This window comes from Crocuta crocuta, unplaced genomic scaffold, assembly GCF_008692635.1.
Source record: "Crocuta crocuta isolate KB4526 unplaced genomic scaffold, BGI_CrCroc_1.0 scaffold149, whole genome shotgun sequence".
NCBI lineage: Eukaryota > Metazoa > Chordata > Mammalia > Carnivora > Hyaenidae > Crocuta > Crocuta crocuta.
Window position 1 is genome coordinate 3,460,034 of NW_027551561.1, and position 27,410 is coordinate 3,487,443.

A 27,410-nucleotide genomic window follows, 5' to 3' on the forward strand; every position below is an offset into this window, starting at 1 on the left:
GGTCGTCTCGGGGGCACGGGGGGGGGTCCTCTCAGCTGGGCCCCAGAGGCCCGGCGGCGGAGAGAACCGGGCCTGGGACCGGGGGCGGTGGCGGGAATGGAGCGCTCTAGGCGGGCTGGAGCGGCTTTGGAGAGAGACAGCACTTGGCGGAGGTCGCCGGTAAGGGGCATCTCCGCCGCAAGGGTCACCTCCGGCCGGTCTCCCGAAGTTAGAGCCAAACTGTGGGAGTCCCGGACCAGCCCTCTTGAGCCCCCTTTTGATGTTATCAGTACCACTGGGTCTTCCCACAGGACTGAATTCGGAGAAGGTAGCTGCTCTGATTCAGAAACTGAACTCCGACCCTCAGTTCGTACTTGCCCAGAATGTCGGGACCACCCACGACCTGCTGGACATCTGCCTGAAGAGGGCCACGGTACAGGGTGCTCAGCACGTGTTCCAGCACGCCGTGACCCAGGAAGGCAAGCCAGTCACCAACCAGAAGAGCTCAGGTGAGGTCTCAAAACTCCGCGCACACTTTACCTGACCTTCCTGGCAGTGCCCCATTTTGATGCCTTGAGAATGGTACTGAGCAGAAGTTTGTGTTGAAATAACTTGTGATAAGTGTCCAGAGAACAGGCACAGGGAAAGGTAGGTCCCAGAACATTACCTTGTGACTGACTTCCATCCTCCGGCTTGATTGCGTATTTGCTTTGAGCACTGGAGTGACAAGTCCGTAGTCATATGTTTGAATGGAACTCACTATATTCTGTCCCGAAGCTATGTGATTGTGGCCCGGTGTCTTGGAGATATATGTTTTTAGTACAGAACAGACCATGCAGAAATGTTCATGCTCTAGAAAACTCCCCAAAGTGTTCTTACCCTGAAAGCCATATACAAATACATGAAATGGAAAAGACAGAATGTAATTGTATCAAAGTGTCGTCAAGTGTTATTTCTAAATAGGCCAGAAAGTTACAGTTTGAGCAAATGTGCTAATGGGTTCAATTTCCACCAATAAACTAGTTTGTAACAAAAAAATACTCAGTTCTCCTGCCTTACTGGTCAAGAGCTCTTGTTTTGCTGTCTAGCAGGTCTGTCAGAAAAGCAGCAAGGTGAAAGATTGGTTAACCAGGAATCTAATTAAGGAGGATATTCTTACGGCATAATTGTACTAAAAGGACTTTTAAACGTTTATCCATTTAAAAACTAGTCCCAGTCGGGGCACCTGGGTGGCTTAGTGGGTTAAGCATCTGACTTCATCAGCTCAGGTCACCATCTCGCCATTCACAAGTTTGAGCCCCTCGTAGGGCTCTGTACTGATGGCTCAGAGCCTGGAGCCTGCTTCAGATTCTGTAGTCTCCCTCTCTGCCCCCTCTCACATGCTCTCGCTCTCTCTCTTTCTCTCTCTCTCTCTCTCAAAAGTAAACATTTAAAAAAATAAAAACTACTCCCAATGTATTTTGACAGAAAGCAGATCAGTGCTTGGTGAGAACCAGGTAGAATTCAAAGTGTAGGTTTAACATTGGTATATTTTCTGGTATGTAAATCATAACTCAGTAAAGTTGATTTTAGATGTGAAGGGGGAAAAAAAGCCATGACTTTGCCATAATTAATGTTTTGCCATAGTAGGAAGTACTTAGGATGGTGTGGACTGTCAGGCTACAAATGATCCAGTTAGTAATGTCACAGTGGTAGTACACAGTTTAGATTGCAGTGACCTCTTAGGGGAAAGCTTGGAAATGTGCCTCTGGAATAGACCAAGTCATATATTTTGTAGTATCACTTTTATTTACAAGAGATATAAATAGCACATGAGCTATGTAGTTTATTTTCGTTCAGTTTTCACATTAACAGTACAGACAAGTTTTCTTTACTGGGAAATAATATAGTATATATGAGAGGGGTGGCATTCAGACAGACCCAAGGTAAGTGAGCTAAATCATTAGTGATTTTTGAAAAAACACCATAGTTACTTCGAGAGAGAGAGAGAGTGAGAGAGAGAGAGAGCAAGCCTGAGGGAGCAGGGGAGGGACAGAGAGTCAGGGAGAGAAAGAATCCCAAAGCAGGCTCCATGCCGTTGGACTCGAGGCTCAAACCGTGAGATCATGACCTGAGCCAAAATCAAGAATTTGATGCCCAACCGACTGAGCCACCCAGGTGCCCCTATTGTCACTTATTTTTAATTGTTTTTTTTTCTTGTTACAAAATTATTGTTCTTCATGTAGAATATTTGCAAAATAGCAACAGGTACATATTTTCATAGTCAGGTCTTTAGTGTGTGTGTGTGTGTGTGTGTGTGTGTGTGTTTAATATAGGTGGATACCATACATATTAGGTAACCTGTCTACATTTTTCACTTACCAATATAGTGGGAACATACGTTTATAGCAGTAAAAACATTATGCTCAGAGTGCCTGGTGGCTCAATCAGTTGAGCATCCAACGCTTTTCTTTTTCTTTAACTTTTTAAATGTTTATTTATTTTGGGGGGGGGGTGGGCAGAGAGAGACAGAGACACAGAATCTGAAGCAGGCTCCAGGCTCTGAGCTGTCAGAGCAGAGTCTGACGCAGGGCTTGAACTCATGAACCGTGAGATCATAACCTGAGCCAAAGTAGGACACTTAACTGAGCCACCCAGGAGCCACGAGTGTCCTTCCAACTCCTTTTTTTTTTTCTTCAAATTTTTGATGTTTTAAAATTTATTTTTGAGAGAGAGACAGAGACAGAGACAGCATGAGCAGGGGTGGGTCAGAGAAAGAGGGAGACACAGAATCCAAAGACAGGCTCCAGGCTCTGAGCTAGCTGTCAGCACAGAGCCTGATGTGGGGCTTGAACCCATGAACCATGAGATCATGACCTGAGCCTAAGTCGGACGCTTAACCAACTGAGCAAGCTAGGCACCCTGTGTGGCCTTCCAACTCTTGATTTCAGCTCAGGTCATGATCCCAGGGTTGTGGGATTTAAGCCCTGCATCTGGCTCCACACTGAGTATGGAGCCTGCTTAAGATTCTCTTTCTCACCCTCTGCTCCTTTCCCCCACTCATTCGTGTGCACGCGTGCGAGCTCTCTCTCTCTTAAAAAAAAGTTATACCCAAATAAAGGTCAAGGTTTTTCCCTCTGAATTTTCCTTTAGGAAAAAGAGTTACCCTGTATTTGAGGACTTACAGAGATCCTCATAATGAGCACTTGTGGTTCGTTTATTAAGAGGTAAAATACAATTTAGCAAGCACTTAACTCTGAAATGACCTCAGTCTGTGTTTGAGATGCATATAGAGATCATTTGATTGAATCAGTTCTTTAAAAATGTGAAAAATTTGAACATAGTATATATTCCTAAGATGTGACTTCACGTGAAAGTGTTGGATATCAGTTTAAATAGGCCTTCTAAAGATCACTGAAATCAGTAAGGAAATGGTGACATTATAGAGTTTGTGATTATCTACTTACTGGACAAATGAGGAATATGATTGTATAATTGATGCTGGCCTACAGTTTTCAGGGATAGCATGATGCATAGATCCTAAACATTGCTATGACTCAAACATACTAGATGGAAGAAAGATGAAGTGTTTTGATTGAAAGAGTAGATCTAATGATGGCAAAAGCACTGATACCAAAATGCAAGTGAAGTGTATGAATCATTGTGAAAATGACATATGTGAAAGTGGAAGAAACAATGTTTCTACGTCAATTTATTAATGTTAACGTGATTATAAATAACTGTAAATATTATAGATGGACAGTTACTATTTCATCTATATTTTTTAGTGCCTGTATGATCCAGTTAGCTAAACAACTTTTTCTTTTCTTCCTAAAGATTTTAAGTAATCTCTATACCCAACATGGGGCTTACACTCACAACCCTAAGATCAAGAGTTGCACACTCTACCAAGTGAGCCAACAGGCATCCTGATAACTTTTTCTTTTTAATTGTCTTTGGGAGAATGGGGATTGACTTATGTTAGGATCATCTTATATTGAAACATATACTATGTATTCCAGATTAAAGGGTAGGGACATTTTGGGGTGCCTGGGTGGTTCAGTTGGTTGAGTGTCCAACTTCAGACCAGGTCATGATCTCGCGGTTTGTGGGTTCGAGTCCCACACTGACAGCATGTAGCCTGGTGGACCCTGCTTTGGATTCTGTGTCTCTATTCTCTGCCTCTTGCTCACTCATGCATGTGCCCACGCCTCCTCTCTCTCTCAGTCTGTCTGTTTGTCTCTCTCACACAAAAATAAATAAAACATAAGAAAAAGAATAGGGACTTAAAAAAATTTTTGCCATATATTGCCAATTTGCTTTCAATATTTTGACCTGTTTAGATCTCTTTCCAGAGTGTATAATAATGCTATTTCCCAAATCCTTCTCAATATTGGGCATTGTTAATTAAAAAATAATATATCCCCATTTAACAGGTGTCTTATGATAAACTTCAAAAAAGGTTTCTTTGACATTTGTATCTTTTTTGGCCATTAAGTCATCTATACATGATCTCTGCTCACATCTCTCTAACAGTATTTTCTTTTTCTAATGTGATTTTCTTAGGCGATTTGTATTGGGTTCTTTAAATGATATGTAAAGAGTTTTTTCATATGATAAGAACATTAAGCCTTTGCATGTATATTTCAAATACTAGTTCCAACCTTTCTTATCATTTTTTCATAAGTTTATTTATTTGAGTAATATCTACACCCATTGTGGGGTTCAAACTCACAGCTCGAAGATCAAGAGTCACATGCTCTTCCAACTGAGCCAGCCAGGTGCCCCTTGTTTTAATCTTTCTGTTCTTTCTGATTTAGTTTTAAATTGTCCAGGGTCTTGTCATGTGTTCAGTTTTAGGGAACGGGGATAGAACAATGTAATCTATGTGAACACTCATTCTAATTTGTTGGTTTGCTTTCTTGTTACAGGGCGATGCTGGATCTTTTCTTGTCTGAATGTTATGAGACTTCCATTCATGAAAAAATTAAATATTGAAGAATTTGAGTTTAGTCAATCTTATCTCTTTTTCTGGGACAAGGTATGGGACTGATCTTGCAAGGCTCTTTTTTTCTCTTTTTTTCAGTATCAGCGTTGGTAGGGACTATCTCTTCATTTCTTGCTTTTCCAGTTATAGTCTGCCTTCCATTATAGATGGGACACCACTTATTCTGATTTCCAAAGTATCAAAGGTTGACTCTCTTCAAACACAGAACTGCTTTTGGTTGGTAGGTGGCTACTTTTTGCAGTGAAATAATAAGTCTACTGACATACCCTGCTGCTTCTTTGTTTCTTTCTTAACTTATTTAAATTTTTTAAACTTTGTTTTTAGTAATTTCCCTCTTGAGCGTCTTTATTTAGGTTCTTTGGTCTTTCTAGGGCCTAATTTCCCATTTGGGTAATATTTGTTTGAAAAACAGTAAATAATTTAATTTCATTTTTTAGTTTTTAAAGTGTATATTATATAAGCATCCATTAGATGTTTATTGATTAAGACTTTTTTTCAGATTTTGTATCAAAATAAAACAGTGCATTATTTTGGATAAACTATTGAATGTATCTACATAAATGTATGAAGAAACTTTAAATATTCTTATGAAGTCAGATACTGATACTTAATTACTAACTTTAGTTTAAAAATACCTCCTGTGGTCCAGGAATTCTGTTGTGTTGATAACGTCAGTGAAAGTATTAGCTCTCTTTTCCTTTAATTTTATTTAACTTCTTTTACTCTAGGTTGAACGTTGTTATTTCTTCTTAAATGCTTTTGTGGACACAGCTCAGAAAAAAGAGCCTGAGGACGGTAGGCTGGTGCAGTATTTGCTTATGAATCCTGCAAATGATGGTGGACAGTGGGATATGCTTGTCAATATTGTTGGTAAGAGCATTTCTCTAATGGAACTGAAACTCCGTATGATCACGCAAGGCTCTGTAGTTGTGCATGGGCCATTTCTTTAGCAGTTATGTGCAGAGTAGAATTCGTCTCCTGGAAGGGTGTTCAGTTAGCTTAAGAATCTTTATCTTACACTCTCATCTATTAAGTACTTCCCTTAAATGAGAGGTAAGGAGGTAGGTACTGTGAAGAGCTGGTTAAAGATGAAATGGTTGTATTAAGTAGAACTGACTTTCTATGAAAAAGTTTATCTCGTGTCCATTGATGTAATCGTGAAACATTGAAACTGCAACTGTTTGAAAATATTCTTGTTCAAAAAGTTCTTTTGGGAAAACCTCATCATGCTGAGCGTTTCACAAAGCGTGATAGATAAAAACACAGAATCCAGTCTCAGATATATGGATAAATAAGCAGATTTCATGTCCTGTTTATTAATATGAAGTATCAAATTGTTATGTTTTCTGATTTAGAACAGCAAAATAGGGCTGATTCTTTAAAGCAGTGGCTATTTTTGCCAGAGTTTCTAATGCTGGAGTGTGCTTTTACCTTATTCAACAACAAAATTTGTTTTCTTTTAGAAAAATATGGTGTCGTCCCTAAGAAGTGCTTCCCTGAATCTTATACCACAGAGGCAACAAGAAGGATGAATGACATTCTGAATCACAAGGTGCAACCTATGGAGCAGGGTGGGATTGAATTTAGTGCACTTACCTTAAAGCTCTTACCTAATATTCCAAGGGGATTCCTGGGCATTTCAGTGTACACAGTTTATATACAAAGTAGCTACTCAGTGTCTATCAAAGGCAACATAGCTACATATTAACTTAAAAATAATTGAGATTAGAGTGTTTTGTTTTGTTTTTTTCTTTTTAAAAACCTTCTACTTTTATTTCCTTTGCTTTAAATGTTTTCTCATGGGTACTGAGGAAAGAAAATCCCACCCTTAATATGGGCCATAAGCCCACTGTGTTCTAGTGGAGGTGGGCTGGAACAAAAAAGAACTATTTGTGAGACTTTTCTTAAAGGGTATGTGGCATTCTGAGGCGTCCCCAGACCATGTCAGTGTAGTTTATTCACTCACTAAAGATTTAATGTAGTCATTGAACTGGTTTTTATTGCATCAGTTATCTTAATGAATCATCTTTTTTTTACATAACCCATTTTCCCAAGGTGGGTTTTACACACACACACACACACACACACACACACGTACGCTTATGCATACCCCTACACCTACATATACACATACATATATTTTGAGGAAGCTCACAACCCCAAGATCAAGAGTCGCATGTTCTGCTGACTGAGGCAGCAAGGTGCCCCCCCATGGATGGTTATAAATCTTACAGAGATACTATTCTACCAGACATCCTTTTTGAGAACTGGGAGTTGTCAGAATCTGCCCTCTTGATCTATGATGCCGAAATTGGATTTGTTACCCCTGGGAGAAAGATGATGTTTTAAAATATAGATGTGTTTCCCCAATATTAGAAGTAGGTTATTTTCCATCCAGGAAACAGGATTCTTATCCACAGGCTAAAAGAGCCTTAATAGTTGAATTTCATTTTAGGGGAGAGCAAGATTCCCTTTAGCACTGTGGGTAGATTTAAGACTCCCCTTTATCTTAGATACTTTCAAAATTGAAAACAACAAAAGTGAAAACTATCGGGGGTTTGGCAAAGCCATTGTTATAATAATTTAGCAGAGAAGAAGAAGTGAATAATCTGTAAAATTCTAAATAAAAATCTACTGGAGTGACTGAGTGGCACAATCATCTAAGTCTTCTGCTTTTCCTAAGGGTGATAGGCATTACGGAATCAGATGTGCTCCCCCATCCAGGCACATACTGTCATGGAGGGTACCATCAGTCGCATAGCCCAAACAGTTCCATCTTGAGTTCTTTGGGAATAATCCTTTTTTTCCCCTTTAGGGAAAGTGTTTTTGGCTATGTCTTTAAGTGGACTGGTTGGGGAAAAATAAATTTGTTTTCATGAACTTTGCCCTGGGACTTGGCCTAGTTACATTTAAAAGAACTAGCAATGATCTGTTAGGCTCATTTACGGTTGAAGTTGGGTAACTGTTTGGAGTACTGAATACATTTCTGTCACAGATGAGAGAATTCTGTATACGACTACGGAACATGGTACACAGTGGAGCAACCAAAGGAGAAATCTCAGCCACACAGGATGTCATGATGGAGGAGGTAATAACAATTATTTGAATTTTTTGTGACCATTCTAAAGAGCTCTCAGAATATTTCATCTGTTAAACTGATTAGGAACCATAATCATTGCAGTAAATGTAGAATTGAATTGAAAAGTACTTATTTTACGAGAAAACAGGTGTAAGCTTTGCATTTTAGTATGAGATTTGCACTTATATCTTCTAATTCTCAATTTAATATTCTTTATAATTCATTTTGCTCATTTCATAAATATTGAATACCTGCTAGTTCTTTGGCACTAGGGATACAAAATAGAGAAAGACATATTCTCTCCAAAGAGCTCAGTCTCTTAGAAAAAGAAACACATGAATAGTTATGGTAAATCTTATGCTAGAGGCGCATAAAAAAGGATTTGGTCGTCCTAAATGAGGGAGTGACTAATTCAGTGAGCAGGTCTCATGGGAAAATATTTGAATCAGCTCTTGAAAGAACTGTAGGAATTTGCTGGATGGATAACTGGGAAGACCATTCCAGACCAAGAGACTTGCACGTACAGTGGCATGAACAGAAGTAGAATCTTCAGACAATAGTGTAGCTGAAACGTAACCTTTTGTGAGCGTGATTGGTAGTAAATTGAGCTAGAAAGGCAGAGCTATGAGGGATCTTAGGTAGATGCCAGGCTTTTGGCTTTATTTTTTAGAATAAAGATGGGAAGCTATTGATGCTTCTATCAGTTAAAATAACGTATGTGTAAACATTTTAGAAAACTTAAGCATTAAACAAATATTAGGTGGTAATACTGTCAAGGGAGTTAATCTTTACTAATGTTAATCTTTAGTTACATAATGCAGCTGAATATGTGTGAAAGTATGGATTACTTTGAGAAAAGAGCAAACATTACTGGGAATCACTCAACTAATAGTCTCTTTTCAAAACTGTTTGCGTAGAGTTAAAATGGCCTTATTTTTTCACTGCCATGGATAAAACTAATGCTTCACTTGTGTTTTCCTTTGAATTTTATTTTATTTTTTATTTTTAAATTTTATGTTAGAGAGTGAGGGCCTGAGCTGGGGAGAAGGGAGGAGGGAGAGACATTCCCAAGCAGGCTCCACACACAAAGTGGAGCCTGATGGGAAGCTCCATCCCACAACCCTGATATCACAACCTGAGCCAAAATCAAGACATTCAACCGATGAAGCCACCCAGGCGCCCCTCCTTTGAATTGTAGAGAGGCAGAGAAGTGTAGTTGAGAGCATGGTCTCTGGAGTCAGACTGTCTGAGTTCTACTCTTCTCATTGCTTAACAGGCACGTGGCCTGGACCAGGTTCCTTGAATGCTCAGATGTGTTCAGGTGTGAAATGTCTAGCCCAGTGCTTACACTGGAGCTGTTTCTTAAGTACTCGTTGAGTGGGTGAATGCAGAGGTTTCATTTTGTGAAATGCATTTAAATTATCTCATATTTACCTCTTTATTTCTCAGAGTTCCTATTTAAAAGAGATATCTGAGTATAGGAGGAAAAAACAGTCTTTGGAGCTAGACATGGAGTTCAGTTTTGGCTTTATCACTTAGTAGCTCTTCGATTTGGGGGTAATAGACTTAACCTATCTGAGATTCAGTTTGGGATTTTAAATATATTCCTCCTTGGATTTTTGTGGGGATTAAATAAGGAATTAAATATAAGAATGCAAGGTGTAATGCCTGTCACACAGCAGTTGTCCAATAAGTGTTAGTCCTCTTCCCTTCCAGCTTAGAATGATCTCCAATGATCTGTCTTGTTGAGGCCATATTTCCTGCATAATTTGTTTTCCACTTATGATTATAGTAGAATGGTGGGATGTAGTAAGAATGAAAATTCTGAAAATAGTTATGGAAAAGAGCCCAGATAACATTTCTTGTAGACCATAAGCAACCTATTGGCCTTTCATTGTTTGCTTTAATGATCTAAAGTCATGACCCTGGGATTGGCTAAAGAATTAGGGCAGATATATTTCACATATCTTTCTTTCCCTGCTCCTACCTCAGAAAATTAGTAAACTACCACCTTACTGAGTCCTAAGTATGGATGTTTTATAAGATTATTTACCTAATGATTCTCCCTAAACTGTTGACTACAGAATTCTGTGTAGTAGGTCTTTAGATTTTTACAGCCCCCTAAACCCTTTTTTATTGATCCTGACTCTTTGGTAATGATGAGTCTAGCTATGATTTTAAAACCACAAATTAGTACCTATGATTTTACCTAGCCTTATAGGCACATCAAAATAATGACTAAATCAACAACCATGAAGCTCAGATAGCTTTGAATGAAATGTGTTTATGTTATGGGGCACCTGGGTGGCTCAGTTGGTTAAGTGTCCGACTTCAGCTCAGATCATGATCTCACAGTTCATGGGTTCTGACCCCGCGTTGGGCTCTGTGCTGACAGCTCAGAGCCTGGAGCCTGCTTCCGATTCTGGGTCTCCCTTTTTTCAGCCCCTTCCCTACTTGTGCTCTCTCTCTCTCTCTCTCTCAAAAATTAGTAAACATTAAAAAAAAATTTTTTTTAAAGAAATGTGTTTATGCCAAATGCATTATTTAGAAAGTTCAGGTTGTTTATTGTGATGACAGATAACATATAACCATTTTGGAAACATGTAGTCACCTTCATTGCATTGTTTTTTTGGTGCATCTACTCTTTTAGCCTCCAGATCCCCTTAGGATTATTAATGTCTTCTCCACCAAAATTCTGTTAAAAATAAAATATAAAGACTAGAAACAGTATTTATCAGTACTATGAAGAGAGACAGGAAGCCATTATGAATTGCCTAAGAAATTCTATAACAGTGGCTCTCAGCTCTTAAAAATAAAATATAGGCCTAGGCTTGCTCCAGACGTGCAAGAGATCAGTTTCCCTGAGACTGGAGCCTAATTACCTATATATATAATATTTTTTTATTTTAAGACAAAACATTTATTATTATGTTATTATTAGTTTTAGAGAGAGAGAGTGTGAGTGAGGGAGAGGGGAGAGAGAGGTGGAGGTAGAGTGAATCTCAGGCAGGCTCCATGCTCAGGGTGGAGCTCAACACAGGGCTAGACCCCACGACCCTGGGATCATGACCTGAGCCAAAATCAAAAGTCAGGCAGACTCACCTGACTGAGCTACCCAGGCGCCCCCAGAAACATTTTTTAACTATCAAAAATATAGAAAGGTGTCCAGTGAAAAGTCTTCTTCCCATTCTGTTCTCTGTCCTTCTAGTTCCCACACACCTCCCAACCAGTTTTATTAGTTTCTGTGATATTATATCCTGTTATTATATATTATATATATATATATAAGTTATCCTTCCTGACTGATATCTTTTTTTTTTTACAATCCAATCTGAATTTATATTATTTTCTTCCTTGTAGAGATGTTAGTATATTACTCATTGTGCTACACAGTGTTGTTTTTTTTTTAACAATATGTCTTGGTAATCTTTCTATATTGATATATAAAGAGCTTCTGCATTTTAAAAAGTATTTGCATAGAATTCTATTGTATAGATGTACCATAATTTATTTGGTCTTTAGTAATGAATATTCTGATTGTTTTCTTTCTATTAAAAATACAATAAGTGACCTTGTGCTTACATAATTTTGCATCTATACATGTATACTTGTATGTTATATTTCTAGAGGTAGAATTTTTTTCTTTTGTTTTTGTTTTTAAAGTTTATTTATTTATCTCAGAGAAAGAAAGAGAGCAAGTGCAGAAGGGGCAGAGAGAGAGGGAGTGAGTGAAAATCCCAAGCAGGCTCCACACTCAGTGGAGCCCAATGCGAGGCTCGAACCCATGAGCTGTGAGATCATGAACTGAGCTGAAGTCAGACTCTTAATCAATTGAGTCATCCAGGCACCCATGGAATTTTTTTTTAAGATCGCTTTATGTCCAATATGGGCTTGAACTCATGACCCTGAGATCAAGAGTTGCATGCTGTACCAACTGAGCCACCCAGGTGCCCCAAGAATAATTTTTGAGTCAGAAAAAAATACACATTTGTAATTTGAATATGCCAGATTATCCTCTTTGGAGATTATACCAGTCTATACTCTAAATCAGCAATATCTGATAGAATCTATTTTCTTTTAGTTATATCAAGGCAATATATTTATCAAACAACTGAATACTTACCAATCTGATAGGTAAACAGTTGATAGTTAAACAATCTGATAAGTAAAAGGAGTTTTAATTTATATTTATCTTATTGTAGTTTTAATTTATATTTTCTTTGATTGAAGCCAAGCATCATTACTGTGAACTGTCAATTCATATCTTTAACTTGTTTTTCTTCTCTTTTATCAATTTCTAGATACTCCTTGCATGATATAGAAATTAACCCTTTTTGATATGAATTGTAATTTTTTCCTAGTTTATATATGATATGCTTTTTTTGTTATGCAGAATTGTATTTATATATAATCAAATTTGAAATCTTGTACATTTTTAATTAGAAAGGCTTTTCTCACTCTAATTATAAAAGAATCCTTCCATTTTTCTTCTAATACTTATGGGATTTGATTTTTATATTCGAATCTCTAATCCATTTGGAATTTATCCTGGCATGGGGTATGAAGTATGGGTCTAACTTTTCCCCCCAAAAGGCTACCCAGTTTACCCACATTTTTTTCTGAAATAGTCCATCTTTGTCTACCCCTTAAATTTGAGATGCCATTTTTATCGTTCTAAAACCTCTGGACTTTCAATTCTATTCTATTAGTCTGTTTAATCATCTGCTCATAACTGTGTATTTTAGTTACTGAAGCTACTTAATAGTGTTGTAATATTTGTGAAGCTAGTCCCATCTCATTCTTTTATTGTTTTCCTGGCTAATTTTGTTAGGGCATCTAATTAAGGCATCTGTACTTTTAAAAGCTTCTGGTTAAGATCCACTGCTGTGAGGAAATAACATTTTCAGGTATGGTCTTCTCTCTTGGGTTCTGGAAGAGAAAAGGGAATTGTTCTTTTGATGGCCTTGGAGGACATCTCTGACACTGAATAAGGGACTAAGGTCATGTTCTTAAAGTTTTTTAAAGGAAATAGATAATGTTCACATACTATGTTTTCCTTTTTACTAAGTAGATATAATCAGGAAAACCAATAAGTACTTAAACCAGAGACTCTGAGGCACCTGGGTGGCTCAGTCAGTTAAGCGTCCAACTTGGGCTCAGGTCACAATCTCACGGTTTCTGAGTTCAAGTCCCATGTTAGGCTCAGCAGAATTGGATTCTGTCTCTGTCTCTCTCTCTTTCTCTCTGCCCCTTCCCCGCTCACAGTCTCTCTCTCTTTCTCAAAAATAAATGAACATTAAAAAAAATAAAAACAAAGATTCTCTTTAACAGTTAAAATTCTCAAGTAATGTTGACTAAATGTTTAAATTCAGGCAGTCTCTTAAGTATTCCGAGCTGAAAGTTAGTTGACTATGTTTCTTTAGAGGTGAAACTTTCGTATCTCCAAACAATATAAAATCCTTAGTTAAAATGGAGATAAATTGTGTATCATGTTTGCTTACAATCCTAAATACATTTTACATCCTATCTGTCATGAATACCAAATATAATGAAGACTGTTCCTTAGCTTTGTGAAATGTCATCATTTAAATGTCTTCATTGGATTTCAAGTCACATTTCTCTTTTAGCCCAATGAGGATCAGAATTGTTTTGAAAGTAAACCTACATTTCTTCTATCATAGTTAGTGGATATTATAAAAAGAAGGACAAAAGCTTGGGAACGTTCTTTCTTCTTTTTAAAGTAGATGGAAAACTTTTAGTCCTCCTCTTGAATTGAAAGAATAGTCAAGGGGCGCCTGGGTGGCTTAGTCGGTTAAGCGTCCGACTTTCGCTTAGGTCATGATCTCGCGGTTCGTGGGTTCGAGCCCTGCGTCAGGCTCTGTGCTGACTGCCAGCTCAGAGCTTGGAGCCGATTTCAGAGTCTCTGTCTCCCTCTCTCTCTGACCCTCCCCTGCTCACGCTGTCTCTCTCTCTTTCCTAGAAATTAAAAAAAAAAAAGGAAAAAAAAAAAGAAAGAATATTCAAATTTGCTTGCTGAGTCAGGCTTGGAACCATCCAGCTCAAGCTTCTATTTCTTTCTTTTTTTTAAATGTAATTTATTTACTTAGAGACGGAGGCAGCGCAGATAGGAGAGGGGCAGAAAGAGAGAGGCAGAGGGAGAGTCTCAAGCAGGCTCCACACTGTCAGCACAGAGCCTGACACAGGGTTCGAACTCAAGGAACCATGAGATCATGATGTGAGCCGAAACCAAGAGCTGGATTCTTTTTTTTTTTTTTAATGTTTTATTTATTTCTAGGAGAGAGAGAGAGAGAGACAGTGTGAGCAGGGGAGGGTNCGAGAGCTGGATTCTTAACCGAGTAAGCCACCCAGATGCCCCAAGTTTCTCTTCCTGATGGTAGCACCCAGGAGGCATACTGTGTGAAACATTCTGGAGCTACCCAGCCTTCAATCAAATATTTATCAGTGCCTGGTATGTGGAAGGAGTTATGGGTTAAGTGACTTACATTTAGTAGGGGAATAAAATAAATAATGCAAAGCAAAGTAAAGTAAATGTCTTGACAGATATCCAAACATACCTAACTCCAAACATAAAGTTACTGTGTCTTACTTGGGAGATGAAGAAAAGCTTCCTGGAGAAGGTTCCCTTTGAAATGTGCTTTGAATGAAGTGAGTTTGGAGTGAAAATCATTCTAGACACGTTCAAGGTGGAGTTGGTGAGTGATGGGTAGGCTCCTTTACCTAGAGTCTTAAGGAGGAGCTAGAGGGTGCCTGGGTGGCTCAGTCGGTTGAGTGTCCGACTTCGGCTCAGGTCATGATCTCTCACTCTGTAAGTTCAAGCCCTGTGTCGGGCTCTGTGCTAACAACTCAGAGCCTGGAACCTGCTTTGGATTCTGTGTCTCCCTCTCTCTTTGCACTCATGCTCTGTCTCTCTCTCAAAAATAAATAAACATTAAGAAATTAAAAAAAAAAAAGGAGCTAGAATGGTATTTCTCAAAAAGTAGTGTGAAGTCTATCTATCTGCATTAGAATCATTGAAGCTTGGGAGCCTCTGGGTGGCTCAGTTGGTTGAGCTTCTGACTCTTGATTTCAGCTCATGATTTGTGAGGTCCAGCTCCCTGTTGGGCTTACATGGACAGCATGGAACCTGCTTGAGATTCTCTGCCTCTCCTCTGCTTGCATGTGTGCATACGCTCTCTCTCAAAAATAAATAAACTTTAAATGTATAAAAAAAATTAAAAAACAAAAAGACAAAAAAAAGAATCCTCAGAACCTTGTCAAAAAATACAAACTTCTGGATCCCACTGCAAATATACAGTGGAAATGAATAAACATAAACAAGAAGCAGAATCAGATCTATAAATACAGACAACAAACTGATGGTTGCCAGACAGATGGGGTTGGGGGGATGGGAAAAATGGGTGAAAGGGAGTGGGAGGTGCAAGTCATGGGAATAAAAGGACAGTGTAGGGAGTATAGTTAATGATACTGTAATAGTGTTGTGTGGTGACAGATAGCAGCTACATATGCTACATATACTACAGCATAGCATAACATAGAGGTATTGGATCAGTGTGTTGTACACCTGAAACTAATGTAACATTGTGTTATAGTTACAACTATATTCAAATAAAATTTTAAAAATATAATGTTAGGGGTGCTGGGGTGGCTCAGTTGGTTAAGCATCTGACTGTGGCTCAGGTCATGAGCCCCATGTCAGGCTCTGTGCTGACAGCTCAGAGCCTGGACCCTGTTTCAGATTCTGTGTCTCCGTCTCTCTCTGCCCCTCCCCTGCTCACACATTGTCTCTCTTCATCTCGCTCTCAAAAATAAATAAACATTAAAAAAAATAATAATTTAAAAAAGGTTAAAATTTTAAGCCTGGTAGCTGGGAGAATGCTGTTGTGGTTCACATAAGTCAGAGAAACTATTTTCAGAGACCACTGTGAGGAGGAGAAACATTGGCTTTAAAGTGCCTAGTCTCAAGGCTCTGTCCAGTTGGAAATGGTATTCAAGCACATGGAAACAATTCTGGAGCTCAAGAAGGAGAGTAATCTAGAAAAGTGATAGTGGGTAGTACAAATGGCTGAAGACTTGGGGATGATTGAAATCCTAGAAGGAGAATAGAAGGTGTAAGCATGCCATGAAGACACGCATATGAGTTGTATCTACAGTGTCAGCTTTATTCAGTCATAAAGCAAGGTTAAAATAACTGTACAGCAGGTTTAGGATTGCAAATTCAGTGACATTTCACTGCATGTTTAACTTGGCTTCATTCGTGACACACAAAGTAAAGCAGAATACAAAGTCATACAGTAAACAAGATACAACAAGGGTAGGAAGTTAAAGAATGCGAAGCCAGTCCATGGTGCATGGTTGAGATGAGACCTTAGTCAGCTCTGAGCATGTGCTGCTTGTTATGTTCAAGCAGTGGAGAATCTCTGTTATATTCAGAGATCAGGCAGGCAGAACCTTCAGTGGCAATTGCCTTTTTGAAGTGGTCAGATGTGAAAAGGTCAGCATCTGGAGGGTCTGAGAGTTTGCTGCAAAAATCCTCCTTTTTAGAGTTTAATCAGCCGTGGGCCTTTGCAGGCTTCCTCTGCTTCTGCTGCCTGTCAGTTCTGGGTGTCGTCAGCCTGTGCTGGTTTTGGCAGTATCTGGTCTTAGCTGCAATCCCCTTGACTGCGTATGTCACTGCTTGATATAAGTCCCTGCTTAACGTGAGTGACTCCATCTTGCTCTCTACAGGGGTATAGAACAGATCTAAGTAAAGAATTCTAGAAAATCTCTATTTCTAGAAAAGTGAGTGCCAGAACTATGTTTTGATATAGGCACTGGTCATCAGGGTCAGATGTCGTGGACAGGTCAGAGAACACAAGGACTGAGAAAAGGGTGCTGATTTCCTGAGCAGGTGTGTAGAATAGGGTCGGTAGAAAGGAGAAGGGAAGGAGCCAGATGGAGAGGAGTCAGACCATGGCAAGAAAAGGAAGGCAGTTTCAAGAAGCTTGGCAGGGAAGAGAGAAAAATTGATACTCATTAATTCCACAAGTATTTACGGAGGATCTATAAATATTAAGCATTTCTAAGCACTAGTGATGACCAAGACAGATAGGGTCCCTGCTCTCATGGACTTTACATACTAGTGGAGGGAGACAGACAATATACAAGTAAATGAACAAGAAACTATCTAATGTGATATGTACTTTGAAGAATGTAAAATATGGTGATTGATGAGGTGGTCAGGAAAGGCCTCTCTGAGGTCAGATTTGAGCTGAGACAGGAGTAACAGGAAGACCAGACATGCAGAGATGTGGACACAGAGCATACCAGGCAGAGAAGACAGTATGTGCAAAAGCCCTAAGATGGGAGAAAGCTTGCTACTTTTGAGGAACAAAGGAAGGCAGTGTGGCTTGAGCTGGGGAAAGGTGGGAATGGTTGTGGAGTGGGTCTTGTAGAAGAAATGAGGAACTGGCTTATATATGGCCATGGTGATAAGTTTGCATTTTATTGTGAGGTAAAATTTCAAAAAAAAAAAAAAATGCCTCTGAGTGCTTTGAGAATGGATTGTAAAGCAGAGGGAGGGGGAGAGAGCGAGAGAGCGAGAGAGAGAGAGAGAGAGAGAAGACTAGTTAGGAGGCTGTTGTGGTCATGTGAATGAGAGGTTATAGTGATTTGGACCAGGTTGGTGACACTGAAGCTGGAGAGAAGTAAATACATTTTGGAATATATTTCAGAAGTGAAGCTGTCAGGACTTGCTCATGTGGAAGAATCAGGTAACGTCATGGTCATGGTACCTTGGAGCAGAGGGGTTGCAGGTTTGAGAGAAGGTCTTTTGGCAATTAGGGCGGTGCGAGGGAGTCAGCGTGTTGAAAGGGATAACAAATGCAAATTAGAGAAAAAAATAATAATAATTGAATAAGGGTTTGGAGGAGGGAAAGAATAAATGTGCTTTCAAACTTTAATGTACTTATGAATCCACTGGAAATCTTGTTAAAATGGAGATTGATTCAGGTCTGGATGCAGCTGAAAAGTCTGCATTTCTAACTGTTTCTTTGATTCAAACACTGCTCTCCAAGTAACCTCAAAACCATCATTTGAGTATTAGTTGTCAGCTCTGTATGAGCTCGTTTCTGTCAGCTCTCTGTATGAGCTTCTGTGATAGAATGGCACATACCTTTTAAGGGTACTTTTTAATGTCTTTCTCTGCCTGAAAACATATTCAGTGTCTCCAGAAAGTACCTCCTCTGTCTGCTGTTGCATGCACAGGTGGGTGTTTTTGATTTTGCTTTTTGCCTTTCTTTCATTCCCCACTAGAAAGCAGTAGAGAGCTGTCTTCTTGGCATTAACAGTCACCAAAGCCCTGCTCTTTCCCTCTTGTAACCAGCTTGTTTTCCCTCCACACTGAACTTTCTTCAAAGTTCAGCCATTCTCTGTGACCTCTTTTGTGTCCTTGTGGCCATTCCACTCTGTGATCAATAGGTCATTTTACCTTTGAGCCTAATTCCTCAATCAGAAAGTTGGAGTAAATCATCTCTTAAGGGCACTGTAGCTTTGCATTTTTATAACAGTAGAAACAACTAATATTTCTCCAGTTCTTTAGACTTTATTGTACACTCTCTCAGCAACCCAGTGTTGTAAAAACAAATGAAGATTCCAAGATTCTGTCACTTCTGTAGTGGTTCTAGACACTGAAATCTTTTAGCTTTACCAGTTTTGCTCCATTTAGTATAGGTAGGTTGGTGTCTTTGAACTACCTTCCCATTCTAACCCTTCTAATTACCATGGTTTCCTCCATTCTGTGTCTGCCTGTGGCCAGCTTTAAACTCTTACCGGTAAGTATTCATGGCTGATTTTCAACTATTGCATCCTACCTTCCTCCTCTCACTTGATGTCTGTCTCCCATTGAGCCAGAGTATGGGAATTGATTCAGTCCCACGTAATTTGTCTTTAAATTGAGATCCACACATTCCCTGTTCCATGTTTCATGCCTCATGCTTCCTTTGTCCTTTTTTCTTTTTTCCATTCCCTTTATTGATTTTATTATTCACCATATACTTCAGCAGCTCATTGGAAATGAACATATCTCTCTGGGGAAATTTTTTAGAGACCCATTATAATGGACCTTTTTAAAAATACAGTTATACTTGAGAGGCAGCATTCTTCCTACTTATTGGCATATAACAGGTAACATAATATAGGCAATAAATACAAAATGGATATAAGCTGGAAATAGGACTTGGGCCTTTCTGACACGAGTTGCAGCTTTTCTGGTGGATTACAGGGTGGTACACATATCCACATTATGAGGTTAGTTTAAACTCCCTATTTATTTATTTACTTATTGGCCTCCACGCCCAGCGTGAAGCTTGAACTCACAAGATTAAGAGTCGCATGCTCTACAGACTGAGCCAACAATGCATTCCATAAACTCCCAATAATTTTAATTAGCCAAGGATATAAAATCATAGAAGCCAGCTGGCCACAAGAGGCAGGCATAGACACAGCATATCTCAGCATATGCTGCCCAAAGTGTGTAAGGGAAGGATCTCACTGAATCCTTCACGGAGATCAATTTTTGGCTTACCACTGCTCTCTTCTATTTGGCTCCTGTCACAATTTTAAGACAACATCCTCAGTAATCTGTATTTAAGGGAATAATTACAGACATTGGATTCTTCTGAGGTTTGTTGTTGCTGTTTTTTTTTTTTTTTTAAACTATATTCAGAATCAGCAGGGTCACCTTATTATTGGTTTGGGAAGTTAGAGAAAAAGCACTGTCAGTTCCCAGGTGTCACTGAGACCTATATCTCTCTGCCTTCAGTTTTTTAGTGCTTTAGAAAGCCCGTATTCCCTGAATCCACTCCCTTGGCTCTGCTTGAGCACCTTTTTATCGGGTTGGTTCTGATACTAAGTTCAGTCTAAAATCACATTTACAAGTTATTTATTCAGTAAGTAGTTCTTTAACATACATCCCTGGTACTGTTTAGGTATTGGGGATGGAGCAGTGAACAACACAGACAGAAACCCTTGCCTTCATATAGTTTACTTGCTTTTTTAAAATTTTTAAAATATTTATTCTTGAGGGAGAGACAGAACATGAGCAGAGGAGAGGCAGAGAGAGAGAGAGAGGGAAACACAGAATCTGAAGCTGATTTCAGGTTCCAATCTGTCAGCCCAGAACTCGACACAGGGCTCGAATTCAGGAACTGTGAGATCATGACCTGAGCCAAAGTCGGATGCTTAACTGACTGAGCCACCCAGGCGCCCCTAGTTTACTTTCTAATAGAGATGAATAAAATATATAAAAAGTATAATATGCTGGAAGGTAAGTGCTATGGAGCATAGTAAAGGAGAGAAAGATAGGAAGTGCTGGGCTGGGGAGTGGGTAATTTCCGTTGAAGTCACAAATATGTTTCCCTAAATGGGCTAATTACGGTTTTTCATATGCACTTATAATCTGAGGTACACAGTTATAGTCTTACTTTATTCAATTGTATATAATGATTTATGTTCAGTGTCTAGTATCTTTCTTTTGTCCTGAATGCGAAGTGCATCTTGTGACAAGCAGGTGACATTCCCAGGTTGACCACCAGAGAGCAGACTTGACTACCTAAACGTTTGTCAGTTTTGTACCTTTGCGAACAGGGAATGTTATTTCAGATTAGCAGAGCCTCTTATCAAGAAGATATAGTATCAGAGACTCTGGAGATTATACTTTGGAAATTTTTTTTTAAGGTAGAGCTCACATAACTATTGTTAGTTGGCTTGGAACCAACTATTCTTTCCAGAGTGTTACAAACTGACTTGAAAGTGTTACAAATGGGCTTGGATAATTTATAATCACGATAAACAATTAATATAAAACAAAGCAGCATGTCTCAAATTGTAGTTTTACTAAAATCCCAAAGAAAGAGGTGTCACTTTATACTCATTCATGCCTTATAGGCATCTTTAATAAAAGTTCACATATATTAAAACATATATGATAGGCCATAAGTATTTATCTTGCAGAAGGGTTCACCATAGAATCCATTTACATAGCAAAAATGCAAATTTCCACTAATGCATTTTTGGGGAGAAAGAGGAAATAATTGAACATTTTTTACTTTAGATAGAGTCAAATGGACAGTAAGGTGCTATGTAAACTATAGTGTAAAACATATTTATATTTAAAATGTGTTTAAAAGTAAACAGAAATTTACCTAGTTGTCTTAATCTTTACTGGACTGGGCTCTAGCTTTTCCCTTTCATTGGCAATCAATCAAGTAAAGCTAAGGAATACCAAAAACTAAACTTTTTAAATGCTCTTTCAGGGTGAAAGTGGTGGGTGGGATGGGGGTGTTAAGGCAGGCAGGCACAGATTATTAGCTGTTGGTTACTGTGGAACAAAGGCAGGAGCAGATATTTCTGAAGAGAGGAGATGGTAAAGTGAGGGGAGAATGTGGTTCTGTCAGATTAAGGACAACAAATTCTCCGGAGTAGGAGGTCCAAGGAGAGGAGGGAAAGGAGAGGTGTTTCTCATAGTCTATAGCTTTGATTTGTTCCCTAAGCTTTCCCTTTGCCTGCTTTTAGGGTACCTTTGGAATCTGGCACAGGTCATCCTCTGAGATATGTCATATTCCTTGGTTGAGACCACAAGGATGGAAAGAGCCCATAGAATTTGTAGGACATTATTTAAAAAATAAAGTAGCTCCAGTGCTTCCAAGAATGACTCTGCAACATAGGTAGGATTGGCTACCCTAATATTCACCATATTTAGTACACCTTTTCTTAAAATTTAGAAAGACAGAATTCAGAGATTTCCTTCATCCTAGTAAAGAATTTTCCGGAGTAGAAGTTTCTAGTCTATGAAATGAGAAAATAACAGTGTGTTTGGGGAGCCATTGTTCTTCCCTTAACTAGAGGAAAAAGAGAGAGAAATGTCCTTAATGGAACTGATAGGTGATGATTTACTTGTGTAATGAGCTTTGTGGCATGTGTGAATCCATGGTCTACTTGTGAGAAATAGACTGGAGCTGGCATGTTTGACTTAATGACAACCAAGTTCTAGATGTTGGAGTGAAGGAAAACATTGTGTATACCTATCAGAAAGGTTCCAACTATCAGAATGTTTTTAATGAAAGCAGAAGCCCAGTTTTAACTCCTAAATTTAAAGTTCACACTAGTCGCTTGGAGAACTTTTGATTTAAGAAAGCTATTTTTCATGGTTCTTCTAGGGCTTGTTGGGATATGTCTTAAGACCTAGTTCCTGTCCGTACTGATTAAGGCTAGTGGGGAGGAGACCTTAGAGAAACATAAACAGCTCTATGGAATCAAATGTTACATTTTTATGCCAGAAGTGTTTAGCAAAGGGAATGCTTAGTGTGAACTAGAATAATTAGTTAGTGAAAACTTTCCAGGGGAGGGGTAACCTGCATTGAGCTGTAAAGTATAGGAGTAGGACTGGGATCTCAGGAACAGAGGAGACAACAAAATGATGAAGGTGACAGTGAGCTGAGTACAGTGCATTCAGTGGACAGTGAAGAGAGACACACAAGTCTGACTGGAGTGTAGGGTCAATGATGGGAAATAAGGTTTGATGAAGTTATAGGGAGGGAGCCTTTGAAAGCTGGAGTTGAAAAGTTTGCTCATCACGGAAAGGCAAATTAAAACCATATTGAGATACAATTATATACCCACCAAAATGGCTAAAATTAAAAATAGAATGCCAAGTACTGGCAGGAATGCAGCAAAACTGGAATTTTCTTACTTTTTTTTCCCCCTCTCATACTGGGATGTAAATTCCTTCAACCCCTTTGAAAATTCTTTGAATAAAAATGTTTTTAGCAGCTTTGTTAGTAATAACCCCAGACTCCAAACAACTCAGATATACCATCAATAGGAAAGTAGATAAACTAATATGTTTACACAGTGGGCTACTACACGGCAATAAAGAACAAATTAGTAATACCCACAGCACTGCAAGTGAATCTCACAGGTATTATATCAACAAAAGAATCAGACACAAGAGAGAATATACTGTATGATTCCATTTATATGAAGTTAAAGAACAGACAAAATTAATCAATGGTTATATATGTCAAAATGGGGGAGGTGTGGGTTATTGATTGCAAAGGGGCCAGGGAACTTCTGGAGCCCCAGAAATATTCTATATACTGATATAAATGGTAGTTACATTAGCATGTGTGTAAAAAGTTGAATGAGCTGTATATTTCAGATTAGTGTACTTTATATGCTTACTGAATATGTGTTAATGTCTCAGTAAAAAAAGTGAGAATAATAAATCAGATCATGGAATTCAGATTTGTTGTGGGAGATAATAGGGAAGCATTATGGAATATTCAGTAGGGAGATGACTTGAAGAAACTAGTATTTCTAAAATTACTTATCCTCTAATGATGTGGAGAATAGAACAGTGTTCAGATCAGTTATTATACCTAGATTAGATATAGTGCTAGATGCTATGCTATAAGAGAGACCAAATATCCATGATCTGGTCCTTATCCTTAAGTTTTTGATCTTTTAGAGGAGACAAATTATATGAAACCCAGAAAATTACAGTGTTAAATGCTTGATTCATGGTGGTATGGAAACAGCACTGAAATCAGATCTGAATTCAAATCCTAATTCTGCCATTTATTAGTTTCCTGACTCCAGCCAAGTTGTTTATTCCCTTGAATGTTGGTTTCTTTGTAAAATGGGAATAATATATACTACTTTTGTTTAGAAGACTTAGAGATGTGGTATTCAAAGATTATAGTACAGCACAGCATTCAGTAAATATTTCCTTTTCTTAAACCCTGAGCCCATAGAGCAATTTTTTTTTTTTTTTTAAATAACATATGATCTTAGTTCAGATCATGGTTCTGGCAGTTATTGGCTATTTGTGACCTTAAGTAGATCTTAATTTCTTTGAGTCTCAATCTCTTAGGGAAAAAAAAAAGAGAGGGGAAATTTAACCTTGAGAGAGTGTTATGAGAATTAGGAAAGCCTAGCAGATATATAGTATCTAGCACAAAATAGGCACACTTAATAAACATCCATTTCTCTGGAATATAATGGAGTATACAAATGTGTAGAACAAATAATGCAGATAATAAGTGATGAAATTGGATCAGGGTAGTAACCATGGGATGGAGAAAACAGAGGCAGATTGTGTTATATTTTTAAAAAGATATAGCAATTTTGATATAGCAGAGGAAGCCTTTTTATACTCTGACCTTATACAAGGTATTTCTCCATGCTTCTATTTTTGTCTTTTTATAAGATGAAAATAATGTAAAATATATCCTTGGATTATAATGATAACTTCAAAGGTATGACATCATTAGAAAATATGTTAGGGTCTTATGACCCCAAAATGGTACCTTCCACTAAAACTTATTCTTGTTCTAATAATACTTTTAGTAGGCATTGTCATCCAAGCTCCAACTGAAAAGTTAATGCCTTTTCTGTGAGTGGAGACCCCATCACAATCAAAGGAAAATGTAGATGCCTAAACGGAAGGAAATCCATTTATAATACATGCCATTATTTGTCACTTGAAACATAATCAGCAGAGCAGCAACCCAAGTCTTATTGGGTATCAGTGGTGAGGGTTTCTTAGCTAAAGAAGCCTAATTTGTAGGAAATATACTAAGCACTAAATATTAACATTTTGGAATTGCTGTGTTCAGAGTGTTCACGAACTCACAGGTTGACTGATCTCAAGTCCTGGACATCAACCTTCAAATTTTTGGAGTAATATTAGATTCCTATGAAACTTCTAGTTTGAATTAGCTGCTGATTTCTCGTTTCCCAAGCTTGAGAAAAAATGAAGAGGTAACAGTTTTTCCTAGCCATTGCTCATTTGTCCTCCTTTCTTCTAGATATTCCGAGTGGTGGGCATTTGTTTGGGTAATCCACCAGAGACATTCACCTGGGAGTATCGAGACAAAGATAAAAATTATCAGAAGATTGGCCCCATAACACCATTGGAGTTTTACAGGGAACATGTCAAGCCACTCTTCAATATGGAAAATAAGGTTGGAGACAGGCACTGGCAGCCACTTGCTATTTACTTTCAAATACCTGTTGACTACAGGGAAAGGCATAAGATTCTTGGGTTAACATGCATGATCATCAAACTAGACACTAAAAACAAACTTTTTTCCCCCCTTCCTCTGAGATATTTCATGTACCTAATAATAAAGTTGATCATCTCAGAATCTGTCATGTTTCCCCGGTGCTCCTCTTCAGAGATTCTTCTAACTATAGGCCAGCAGTCAGTTTGACTCTCACATGTTCCCATGATTTGGGCCCAGAATCAGTCTCAGGTGCAAGACCATAAAAGGAGATTCGATGTTTCTCACTGTGGGTTCCGAGCACCTCTGTACTGTGGGCTCACTAGGGCCTCTCTCATGGAAGGGAGCTCTATCCTATTTATCCTGCTCTCTCCATATCTTCTCCACCAATCCAGCAAGATGACCAGAGCCTCTTACTTTGTTGGTATCTTGACCCTCTTAGAAGCAAATGGCATTAGTGAAATCCCAGCTTGTTTGCTGCATTGCCAGGAGTTGAGCCTGTCATGTAACTGGAGATCAAGAGTCTTATAGTGATGTCATCTCCATCTCGCCTTACTCAGTACACACAATTCTTCAGAATTAGTTTTGGAGCTATTCTTGCCAGTAGGAAAAACAAGTAGACGGAGCTCCCAAAGAGTGTCCATAACTAGATTCTGCAAGAATCTCTCTCATATGATTTTATCACTTTTTGTTTGTTATTTAACACAAGGTATTTGTAATGTCTTTTTTCTTGTAGGCAGAGGTGAGGAGTTTGATGCCCACATATGAACTTAGAGGACAGGTGTGTGTGTCTTGTTTCACATTCCTGGTTTTAATTTCTAATCAACATGGTATTGATCTCAATAGATTTGTTTAGTGAATGACCCTCGGCCTCAGCACAAGTACAACAGAGTTTACACAGTGGACTACTTAAGCAATATGGTTGGCGGGAGAAAAACTCTATATAACAATCAGCCCATTGACTTCTTGAAGAAGATGGTTGCAGCCTCCATTAAAGATGGAGAGGTTGGTGTCATTTCTGTGTCTTCCACATTGGGGTTAAAACTTCTTTCCCTGCTTGTTTGGTATAATAGGAAAATAGGATTTATGTGACTTTGTTTTTTCCTCTTTCCTCCATTTCTAGGCTGTGTGGTTTGGCTGTGATGTTGGAAAACACTTCAGTGGCAAGCTGGGCCTCAGTGACATGAATGTGTGAGTACAAGAAATTTAAAATAGAAAATCCTTTGTGAGTTTTTGCTATTGGAGTGCACTCTTGGTATGAAATGACTCAGCTGAGGTTCACCCAAAGATTAAGGTTGGCCTGAGGGTGGATCTCTCTTTCTGTCTCGTGGAGTTTGAGGAATCATAGCAGAAACTCCACGTACATATATGCTCTAACCTGGGAGGTCAAGATCATACTTTATACAAAGCTGAAATTGTCGCATGTTCCCAAAAGCCATCCTAGTGAGAAAAGCATTTTTAAAAAATAGTTGATTACTCTCAGTCTGCTCAGTGTATTCATTGAGTGAAGAAAGATTTTTTTTTAGACTTCTTATTTGCTACTTCATCCTTCTTAACTGCTTTTCTTTGATGCCTTATGTATTTTGTCTTTGTGACAACTAAGGACTAGTATCCATGTTTGCTTTAAAGCATTCCTCCTTGTTGTTTATGACAATGAAGTTTCATTTGCCAACTAAATCATACAAAATTCCTTGACAATTATAACATACAACCCTTTTTTCTTATTGTTACTTATAAGCAGTTGAGAAATTAGCTGACAGTTAACAACAGAGAAAAGAAATCTGCTAAAAGAGAGAATTCATGTTTTTTCCTAAACTTTGACAGTATTCTTCAATATTTTTGACATTGTTTATTTAAATGTCACTGTCAACAGTGAGCTAAATGAATTCAGAAACTGGGTGGTTCTCCCAGCTCAGCTCAAAAGAGACCTTTTTTTTTCTTTTCTTTTTTTGGTGGGGTGGGGGCCCCTGGGTGGCTCATTCGGTTGAGCATCTGACTTCTGCTCAGGTTCATGATCTCCGGGTTTGTGGGTTCAAGCCCCTCAGCAGGCTCTCTGCTGTCAGCGCTAATCCCACTTCGGGTCCTCTGTCTCCTCTCTCTGCCCCTGCTCTGTTCGTAACTCTCTCAAAAATAAACATCTAAAAAGCAAAGTTTTTTAAAAGCTCTTCTTGCCAAAATGACCATTACAAACTCATCTTGTCAGCTGTTTGATATGGGGATTTGTGTTTAATTACTTCATATTTTCCTCGGTACTCTTGTGGCACATAGAGAGTGGAATCCCATCGGGAGACTAAATTCTGCATGT

General features: G+C 38.6%; 1 protein-coding gene across 1 annotated transcript in view; it reads left to right on the forward strand.

Annotated features, from left to right (window-relative positions):
* BLMH (bleomycin hydrolase) overlaps positions 1–27,410 on the forward strand; it is a 46,222-nt gene that overhangs the window by 229 nt on the left and 18,583 nt on the right. Inside the window, exons 2-9 of the mRNA XM_077749835.1 lie at positions 291–488; positions 4,890–4,999; positions 5,695–5,836; positions 6,430–6,518; positions 7,962–8,054; positions 24,911–25,066; positions 25,952–26,110; positions 26,229–26,296. Coding sequence (XP_077605961.1) covers positions 291–488; positions 4,890–4,999; positions 5,695–5,836; positions 6,430–6,518; positions 7,962–8,054; positions 24,911–25,066; positions 25,952–26,110; positions 26,229–26,296 — 1,015 coding nt within the window. The remainder of the gene's footprint in view (positions 1–290; positions 489–4,889; positions 5,000–5,694; positions 5,837–6,429; positions 6,519–7,961; positions 8,055–24,910; positions 25,067–25,951; positions 26,111–26,228; positions 26,297–27,410) is intronic.